The 10721-nt window shown below is 39.6% G+C and overlaps 1 protein-coding gene across 1 annotated transcript; it reads left to right on the plus strand.

Moving 5' to 3' along the window:
* The first annotated feature begins 1490 nt into the window (after positions 1-1490).
* Positions 1491-9952, plus strand: SPX (spexin hormone). Its single transcript, XM_017522959.2, has 6 exons — positions 1491-1709; positions 2092-2172; positions 2352-2409; positions 2975-3037; positions 4456-4539; positions 8583-9952. The coding sequence occupies exons 1-6, from the start codon at positions 1704-1706 to the stop codon at positions 8639-8641; spliced, it is 351 nt and encodes a 116-aa protein (XP_017378448.1). The 5' UTR covers positions 1491-1703; the 3' UTR covers positions 8642-9952.
* The last annotated feature ends 769 nt before the right edge of the window (positions 9953-10721 follow it).

The raw sequence follows: 10721 nt of genomic DNA on the forward strand, positions 1-10721 counted from the left end.
GTGTGTACCATCCCAGTATAAGCCATCATCATCTTTTCTTATAATCATATTTCCGTATTGACTGGCCCGTTTCTTTCTCTCCAATCTCATTTCAAAGCCTTTCCCTGTCACCCACACAACTCTGTCTCCATTGGCTGCTTTCCTGTTCCCCAAACAAGCCATGCTCTTTGCTGTCCATAGATTTTGCTTTTCTTTCTTCTATTGAGAATGCCTGGAATACTAATTACTGCCCCAGTTTTTCCCATTACTTCACCTTATCCTTCAAGGCTACCCTCTGTTTTTAACCTTCCTTAAAGTAGCCCACCACTTATCCTATCCCATCACCTTGCTTACTTTTACTTAACAATTTAAAGGCAGGGCTCAGTGTCTCACGACTGCAATCCCAGCACTTTGGGAGGCGGAGACAGAGGATCACGAGGTCAGGAGTTTGAGACCATCCTGGCCAATATGGTGAAACCCCATCTCTACTAAAAATACAAAAATTAGCCAGGCATGGTGGTGTGTGCCTGTAATCCCAGCTACTTGGGAGGCTGAGGCAGGAGAATCGCTTGAACCCGGGAGGTGGAGGTTGCAGTGAGCAGAGTTGGCACTACTGCACTCCAGCTTGGGTGACAGAGTGAGACTCCATCTCAAAAAAAAAAAAAAAAATTAAAACATTGTGTAGTTACAGTAGACCCTGCTTATCTGCGGTTTCACTTTCCATGGTTTCAGTTACCCATGGTCAACTACAGTCTGAAAATATTAAATGCGAAATTTCAGAATTCATAAGTTTTAAATTGTAAGTGTTAAATCTGAGTAGGGTGTTGAAATCTCTCGCTGTTCGGCTCCAGCCTAACCAAAACATGAAACATCTTTTTGTCTAGCATGTTCCCATGTAAACACCATTCTCCCATTAATCAACTAGTAATTGTCTTGGTGAACAGACAGAATAAATACAGTGTATATAAGGCATATACATACCAATAGTTTCAGGCATCCACTGTGGGTCTTAAAAACATGTCCCCCCACACACACCTATGATTAAGGAGTAACTACTGTGTCTTATTTTATCTATTCCTCAATTTAGTGTGTACCTTGACTAGTGGGTAACTTAGATCAAAGCAAAGACTATGTCTTTTCAGTGCATGGCTGTGTCCCTTGAAATAAAAGGATTGTGTGTCTCACAGTAGGCACTCAATAAATATTTGCTAAACAACCGAATGAATGAATAATTAAGTGAATGACATGTCAAATTCCATTGAGATTCCCAAACCTTTTCATACATCTTTAGGCATCAGTGACAGACTGATAGCTAGTTATTACTCAAGAAAAGTTTTCTTACTTATTCATTTACTTTTGATTCTGCCTTGGACTATTGATTGTTTTCATTAATAATAATAACAGCGCTTTGGGTAGCTAGTAGGAAAAGCAAGAGCAGTGATGCTGACACATTCTGAATGTCTTCTGGATGATGCAATCCGTATCCAAATAATTTCCGCCCATCAATCATTCCTCAACTTCCTGCAATGAAACTCCCTGGAGGAGTCATCAGATTCTCGATCTTGCTTGAAGACTGACAAGATGTCCCTGTGGACTCCCAAACTCTACTCCAGATGGAGAGAGGTCCTTAACACCAAGATTTTAAAAGCTCCAATTTCAGGGCAAGAGTAGAAAACTCACAGGGAAAGTCACAGTTGTTTCAAGGTTCTGAAAAGAAGCAGAACATGAAGGTAAGTAAAGGCTTTATTAACTTGAGACTTCTTAGCTATTTTTAAAAACACTTTATAGCGTTTTACCTATTTCATATTTAATAAGCATTTTAAGGATATTTGAATGATATGCCTTTAGAATAACAGAATCATTTGATTTTACTAAGAAAAAAAATGCACGTATTTACTTATTCTTCATTTGGGTGAAGTAGTAAAAATAACATATTTCTAGATATGTTTTTTTCAATTAACTAGAAGATAGAAGGGAAACACCTCCAGAAACTGAGTACTAAGACAATATTTCGAGAAGTAAGGGGTTTGTAACTGTCCAGGAGGTCGAGGAAGGAAGCAGAAGATCCTATTGGCACAGAAATGACCCTTTCTGGTTGGTCACTTCATACAGGGACTCAGAAGTCTAGCAGCAACAACCTTGGCTCTTTTCCTGGTGTTTTTTTTCCTGGGAAACTCCAGCGGCGCTCCACAGGTAATCAAACGGAATAAATTAATTTAATTAATAAATTAAAAATGTGCACTGTGTGTCCACTCTGCTCTTTCTTTCTTCCTTCTTATTTTATTGTCTTCTGTTTTTTTCTTTATTTTGCTGTAATAGAGGACTGAGCTGCAATGTTTAATTAACTGCTCTTCCCTTCTCCTGGGTTATAGAGACTGTTGGAGAGAAGGAACTGGACTCCTCAAGCTATGCTGTATCTGAAAGGGGCACGTAAGTTCCAAATATTTTTCTTTTCCTATAATAACGGAATACCCTTAGGAGTGCATGAATCCATGAACAGATAAATGGAGAGTTATGAAGAAAGAAAAATATCGAGTTTATTCCCTTAAATCGTAGAGGCCATCAAAGAGACCGGTAGGTGAGGGAGGGGTGGGAGAAGGGAAGAGTCCCTGAATATTAGAAATCCTCCATCCTTATTAGAAATCCTCCATCCTTTTTAGAAATCCTCCATCCTTAAATGGAGGGTTGCTTGTCTTGGTCCAAATGGGGACTCGGGTTGCCTGGGAAACAACTGCACCGGCGGTGAACCCGACCTCCGCTCCAAACCTCCCCTGCGGCGTCTGGCCAGGCGCGGAGCTTTCTCCAGGTGTCCAGGGCGCCTGGCTCCGCCGGAGGTTGCACTGGGAGCGCTGGAAACTCGACAGCCCCGCGCGACCCTGGAGCAACCTACCCCCTCCCCACGCCCGGGGACTGCGCGGTGCCGGGAGGAGCTCTGGTGTAAGCCCCGGTTGTCCCGGGCAGGGCGGTCGTTGAACCCCGGGTCTCGCCTTTGCAGAGGGTCGGCGCTTCATCTCCGACCAGAGCCGGAGGAAGGACCTCTCCGATCGGCCACTGCCGGGTGAGTGACCAGGGGTGCAAGTTCGCTAGTCCTGCGCTTTGGGAACAGGATGGGTCGGCCGGGGCTTGCTCCGCGCTGCCTCCAAAAGAAAGTTATCTCCCCACCGGAAAGACGCGGCTCTGAGTCGCCTGGAGCTGCAGTCCGCCGGAGAGCAGCCCACTTGGGCAGCAGCAGCGGGACGCCGAGCGCCTGAGCCGGGAGCTCGCGCTTCCAGCCCCGCACCAACAGTGGCAAGGGCGGCTCAGGCTGGCGCTGCGGCTCCCCTAGCTTTACCCGCTCGCGGCTGCTGAGCCAGCCCTCTGGCCCCCAGGGTGTGCAGAGGTCCCCAGGGAGTTAGGGCCTGAGGTTCAGCTCCGCGGGGTAAGGAGAGAGAGGAAGAACTATGCAAATGCTTCTAGAAATGTATCGGCGCGTTTATGCAGGAACTTAGCCTCCTCTTAAACACTTATTAACAAAATGGGAACTTACCTAGGAACTTCAAATGTATGCTTCTGTTTTACTAGAAAGAACTATCACAGGCTCAAAATCAAAAGAGTAACTAACATGCGGGCAGTTAAGGATGGGGCCAGAAACTGTTCTTTTTCAGGGTAAACCTTTCCATCGTATTGTATTAAAAATAGGGGAGGGACAGCGAGGGGTGGGGAGTTGGGGAGAGAGAGCATGGGGAGAAATGCCAGATATAGATGAAGGGGAGGAAGGCAGCAAATCACACTGCCATGTGTGTACCTATGCAACAATCTTGCATGTTCTTCACATGTACCCCAAAACCAAAAATGCAATTAAAAAATAATAAAATTGCTTAGCATGGAAAAAATAAATAAATAAAAAATAGTACAATTCGATAAAATTGTAAAGATTGAAATGCTAAAATTAAAAAGTATACTTACTTTGAAAAATACCAAACACTGTTTGAACATAGGTGCTTAAATTTTTGTGTAGGCTCCTCAAACATGCTGTGTAATTGTGCTTATTTATTTTATGAGGGTAAGATTTGTTTTTCAACTTCAGTAGCCCCAAATTAGAAATCATGTTTTGTGCTGAATCGAATCAGAACAATTTGTCTTTTTTCAACTTAGGTTTGAAATAACTTTGAATTCTTAGCAGATACTCCTTCAGTCAAATAATTACCTTATATTTAGCCGAAAAGGTAAATTATTATCTAAAATTCTCTTTGGCATTTTAAAATTACCTTCCATACCCGGTTTGTAAACTTCACATACCAATTGTAAGTCATTTCCAAAGCAAATGTGAAATGTTTCCATTTATACAAAATTAGTCTTGTGCGTAAGGTGCCCTTTCTTGAGAGATCAAAATCTATTTCATAGAGGTTTTTCTAGTGTTGTAGCATGTGAGAATAAGACTTACGAATATGAATATATAAATGCTAACAGAATCTGTATACATTTTTGTTTCTCCAGAAAGACGAAGCCCAAATCCCCGACTACTAACTATTCCGGAGGTAGCAGCCATCTTACTGGTGTCCCTGCAGAAGTCACCAGAAGGTACTAACATAGTGACCTCTTTCACCTGCACTGACAGAACAGTTTTGCTTACTTTCGGGATTCTGTGTTGAGTGCAATGCCCCTCCCCCAGAAATTCACAGAGATGTTTATTCTGTAAAGACCAGTATATTTCTCACTGAAGCGAGTCCCAAGACTATAAAAGCATTTCCTTGCAAGACTGGGGAATTTTATATGAATTTTGGCATTCTTAGCCTACGGTAACTTTTATTTATTTTTTTCTAGAACTTTTAAAACTGAAAAAGCTCAAAGTCCAACTGCATTATCTTATAGTTGAGCAAACTGAGGCCAAAAAGATTAAATAATCACAAATCCAATTGCTCATTATTCAAAGTTAAACCAAAGGAAATCAACAATTTTTTTTCTTAGAAACACAGCAGTTTCATATGGTTCACGCCAATAGATATGGGCCAGTTCTGATTCTAAGCCTGTATAATTTTCACTATCCTATGTAGCTTTTTCTATACCAGGATTAGATCTAATCTTCAAATAGAAGTACTGTGTCCATGTAGCATTAAAACTACTGGTTGAATTGTGGCATCTTGGTAATGTATCAGCCACGTCTTGGGAGTCTAACAGACTTGGGCTTAAATTCTGGCTCTGCTGCTTGTTAGCTGGGTGAACCTGAGCCTTAATATCATTATCAATTAAATAATGAAATAATGGTACTCATGTGCAAGGTCTCTACGAGAACCCAATGAAACAAGTTATATCATTCTTATTACTATTATGAAGTCATTGAACTGTAACAAATAGACCGAAAATTTTCTCTTTCAAAAATTGTAATGATGCCATATTTGTGACATAATTTACATTTTAAAATGTGTAAAAAACATGTATTCCCAGCTACTCTGGAGGCTGAGGCAGGAGAATCGTTTGAGCCCAGGAGGCGGAGGTTGCAGTGAGCCAAGATCATGCCACTGCACTCCGGCCTGGGTGACAGAGCAAGACTCCATCTCAAAAACAAACAAACAAAAGAACATGTAGTTAGTGGTCTGGTGGTCGAAGCACATGCTGCTGGCCTAGTTCTATAACATATGTGCTATTGGAGAAAACGTGTGCTCCATGCCTCATATTGGACAGCCCATGTGGGAGAAGGGAAGAAGAGCAGAAGGCACTTTCTGGCTTAAAACTTTGGCTTTGTTGTCAAAAAATCCCTGTGAAAGGCAAGTGGAAGAGAGTGGGATTAAAAAAGTCTTTTGAACTCAGAGCAAGACCAGGGCTAAGGCATGAAGAGAAGACAATGCTTTTCAGATATTGGATATGCACTCTTAGTCCTCTCACTAACCCTAGGAGGTAGGCGCTTATCCATATTTTACCAATGAGAACATAGAGGCTCAGAAAGATTAAGTGACTTGCTCACCATCACATAAGAGGTGCATAACAGAACTGGGATGAAAACAGGAAGTAACTTGGTCTTTGAGAATGAATAAGATGACCTATTAATTTTCAGCCGAGAGATGACAAGGTGGAGGAATATGAGTCTGGTTATGATACATAGGGTAACAATAAAAGCAATAGCAATAGCTATAATATAAGACACTATGTGTCAGATATGATTGCTAATCTTTATAGCTCAGAAAACTGAGCTTTCAAGATATGGCCTTACTTTTTTAAGATCACATAGATTCTATAGCTCTCTCAATTATTCCATGCTACCTTTCATATGAATTGGATCAAAGAGGAAAGGCTAGAGTGGAGAACCAATAGGAAACTCAGGAAATAATACAGGAGTGAAGTGATGAGGCCCAGTCAGTCAGTGGGAATAGATGCAGAGTCTCAACTCTGAGGTATCCCAGAAAGAATAGATAAGTGGGATAGCTGTTCACTAAAGACGTGAGAGAGAACCCAAAGTCAAGCACATTTTTAAAGTGTTGTGTTTGAGAGTTTAAAATGGCGATGATGACAATAAGGAGTGGAAATTTTTGTGAACATGGAGAAGGATTCAATTCAAAGTGACAGGGACCTTCTAGTCAATAAAGTTATGTGGGTCAGAGTTCTCCACTATCCATTTGTGGACTGGTGACATCAGAATTACCTGGAGAGATCACTGAAAAAAAAAAAAAAAAAAGTAGAGATTTCTTGGCCTTAGGCCCAGCGATTCTAATTCTGTACTGCTTGAGTGAGGCCCAAGAATCTCTGTCCTTAAGAAGTTCTTCCACATTATTCTGATGATTGGTCAGGTTTGAAAACAACAGGACTTCAGAGGCAATTAATAAAGGTTGAAATCTTGAGAATGGAGATATCTTCTAGGGCTTAGATATAATGGGAAAATGGAAGATAATAAAACACCCAAAAATCAAGGAAATGAGGGAAAATAGTATCCATGAAGGGACATTAAAAGGAGCAAGCAGAAAGATAAGAGGAAAATCAGAATAACAGAGTATCCCAGTATTTATTCAGTAGTTGATGCTACTGATTACTCCCCTCTTGAAACTTTCCAAGGATGGAAACTATCAGAATGGTTAACTATAGCAGAATGGGTAGTAAGAATATACAGCTCAGGGGACTTTAAACAGTGCATCACAGGACATCCCCCCACCTCCCATCCAGTGACACAAATTGCTTCTGCTGTGCTGTATCTGAAACCTTGTTTAGACAGAATTTGGGACAGGAAGGTATACTGCAAAGTTAAGAGAAAGCGGGGTCCAAGGCTCTGGAGAGCCGGCATTACTCTCAGAACTCTTGCAATGAAAAGGTGTGAAATAGTTGAATACTGGGTAGAGGATGCTGTATTTAAGATGATCTTTTTAAAACCCTAGATGTGGAACCAGCAATTTTTGAAGTCAGTAAGAATAGAGCTCTGATGAAGATTGGTTGATAGTGACGTTTTAGATTTGATTGTTGGGAAGATGTGCAGAGCCAGAAAGGAAAGTGACCTGTAATGGACAAGAGAGAGCTAATTTTAAAAAGGAGAGGTATCTTCATTAGTAATTTGAGGAAAGGATGTGATTATAGGTTCCCATCTCTTTTTTGGAAAATAAATATGTATTTTTTTAATTACTGAAGTTCTCTAAGTGGATGGTCTCTGAAGATGAAATGACTAATTTTATCAGTCTAAATCAATAGAAAAATTTTTGATTCCCAAGTGATAAATTCATCACTAGTATTAATCACTTTAGTATTTTTATTCTATACTACCATTATTATTTAGAAGGCTCTTATTTTATGTAGTGAATTTTGGTTTCAGTGGAATTTATACAAGGACGCTGTTCTGGTTTTGTTTTGTTTTGTTATCTTCCTTCCCTTTAAAGAGAAGCCCATTCTCTGCAATGGTTTAAAGTGTGCTAGAAATACAGGCTACGATGTAACCCAGATATTCAAATTATATTGCAACTAATGGAAAGAATGTGGTTTTATCTAGAGGTAATCTTAGAAGAAATTAGTAATACACTTCGCCCTAACCACTCCTTCTCCCCACCTTATTGTAACTTTTAGTCATTCTATCCTATTTTTAGAGTCCCAGGAACCTGCTATTGTCCGACTCTTTAAGTATCCCCACCTCAAGCTCTAAAGTTTCGCCATCTCACCCAGGAGTGTTTCTTCTTTCTCATTTCACCCCCAGAACTCTAGCTCCCCTAACAAAAGAACATTTGCAAATGTGTTCCTGTGTCATCTTTCCCGAGTAAGATCCATTTTAACAGGAAATATAAAGAGACAATCCTTTGATGCAAGTGAACTATTTTCACGGCAGGTATTTTAGACATGTCAATTTGTGAGAGCAAGACACGTGGCTCTTTCAGATTTTTACCAGACATCCCATATTGTAGTTTCATTCATTATAGAGATTCAGATTTAAAATATGAAACCCCCAATGTGTCCCAAGCTGAGAAGAAAAGATTTTAAACTGAACAAATCAGAACCCACATTGTTTAAATTCTCAGTAGCAGAGTCCATGAGTTAACATAACTTAGAAGGCTAAATGTTGATTTACTGAGCTTCTCTTTGTCTTACCTTTTCCTCTATTAATTTTCCTCTATGACGTGCAGAGTGTATATTTATTTTAAACAATTTTTTTCTTACAGATGAAGAAAAAAATTTTGATCAACCTAGATTCCTGGAAGATAGTCTGCTAAACTGGTGAAAATATACTAGATTATGTTTAATTATAGTGCTAGTCTCTTTGAAAACATGAACCATACGAATAAAACCTTTGGACTCTTTTATTCCATTTGTAATCTTAAGAATACACACAGGTAGTTTTATTATTTCAGAAACAAAAAAAATACATAGGATGCTCAGCTGAGAACATCATCACCTTCTTTCATTGTTTCAGGTCCTGTTTAGATCACCAAAAATGTTGAGATCACCTTGTGTCTTACTCTTGAGTTTCTTAGAGTATTTATAATTATAAGGCTGAAGACTAAAGTGTTCTTTCCTTTTAATTACAGCCAGTAACTGTCTTGATCTTAGTTTTGGGTTTTTTTCTTCATTTTGTTACCCACTTGCATTTTGTTTTCACTCAGCAGAAATTCTCCCTCTCTGTTTTCCTTTTAACCCATCCCAAAGAGGTGGGATGAAGTTAAGAAGCTTGGCAGGATGGGAAATGGGAGAGTATGACTCTCTAGAGCTCATCCAGGAGTGGTCAATTAAGAAGATAAATTGGATGGCTGGGGAGAAGCCCTGTGATAGGAACGCTTCAGTGTGGTTGCTGGGAGGAGACAGTCATTGAGGTAGCAGGCTTGCCAAAGATCCAGAGCTCGGAGCTCCCCTTGTGCTCTTTGGGAACTACCTTGCATTCAGTTTAGGAACATGTATCTACAAGTTACTGGGAAATAAGCAATAGAGACACACTCTGTTGTTTACATATGGGAAGAGGGAACAAGCCAGTTTTGTTAGAAGTAACTCATTTTCCATTGCCAAACAGACTCAGCAGATTCATGTACTCTGCTTACTCTGATTGACTAGACTCTAGATTTTATTTGACCTCATAGCATTACATAAATCACTCTGATAACATAAGTGAACAGTTATATGCCTGATTTCCTCCTTTTTAGAAGCCAGCTTGAGTTCAGTACCATCTGAATATACACACACACATACAGTCCTGTGGCAAATATAATAATGTATTTATTTAAAATTCCAGTATGACCATCATGTTAATTATTCTTTTACCTAATTCAGAGTTGTTATTGACAAATGTCATAAGTGGAAAGTATTGTTAATTTTTATTGTCATCAGTATGTAGCCATTATTTAATAGCCCAAGAATATCTTTATATGAATATCTTTGTAACGTGGGATTGCAATTTCACTGTGTTAAGTAGTCAGAACTCTGCTTATAAGATTTATCTGTATCTTGTTTCATAATAATGTAACTAAATTCAAGTTAATGTAATGTTGATCTCTGTCAAAAAATAACTTGTGAGCATTAAAAAATCTGTGTGGCATTATAATAGGCACCTGTCATTAATTATGATTTGATTTGAAAGTAGATTTACTAGGCAGTGCTTACATCCAATTTACTGAAATTTTTTTCCAAAAGCATTGTTTTCGCTTATACAGAGTCCTAACCACTTCACCATTAGGAGGTGTGGGATATTAAAAATTATTTACTTATCAGACACAAACTTTTACATATTGACTATTCAAATAGTATAGGTATTCGAAGAACACTTTTAACATCTATCTTATGAAATAATTCTTCCCACAACTAACCAGAACAGTCTCAAAAATTTCATACTAATCATTGTTTTAAAAGCTGTCTCAATGACCAATAACTGTTAAAATACAGCTTCACATATGCTAAGTACTCAAATTCCTAGAATGTTCACATGTACAAATACGCTAATTAATTACAAAGGTCCCTCTTCCCAATTTTCTATAACTTTCCAACTCTCTATGGTGTCTGCATTCTCTTTATTCCTAGCTTTTTGAAAAACTGAAATGAGTTGGGCGTGGTGGCTCACGCCTGTAATCCCAGCACTTTGGGAGGCCGAGGCAGGAGGATCACAAGGTCAGGAGTTCAAGACCAGCCTAGCCAATATCGTGAAACCCTGTCTCTATAAAAATACAAAAATTAGCTGGGCATGGTGGTGCCTGCCTGTAGTCCCAGCTACTCAGGAGGCTGAGGCAGAAGAATCGTTTGAATCCGGGAGATGGATTGCAGTGAGCTGAGATCGCACCACTGCACTCCACTGCATTCCAGCCTGGGTGACAGAGCAA

This window comes from Cebus imitator, unplaced genomic scaffold (assembly GCF_001604975.1).
Source record: "Cebus imitator isolate Cc_AM_T3 unplaced genomic scaffold, Cebus_imitator-1.0 Scaffold25, whole genome shotgun sequence".
Lineage (NCBI taxonomy): Eukaryota > Metazoa > Chordata > Mammalia > Primates > Cebidae > Cebus > Cebus imitator.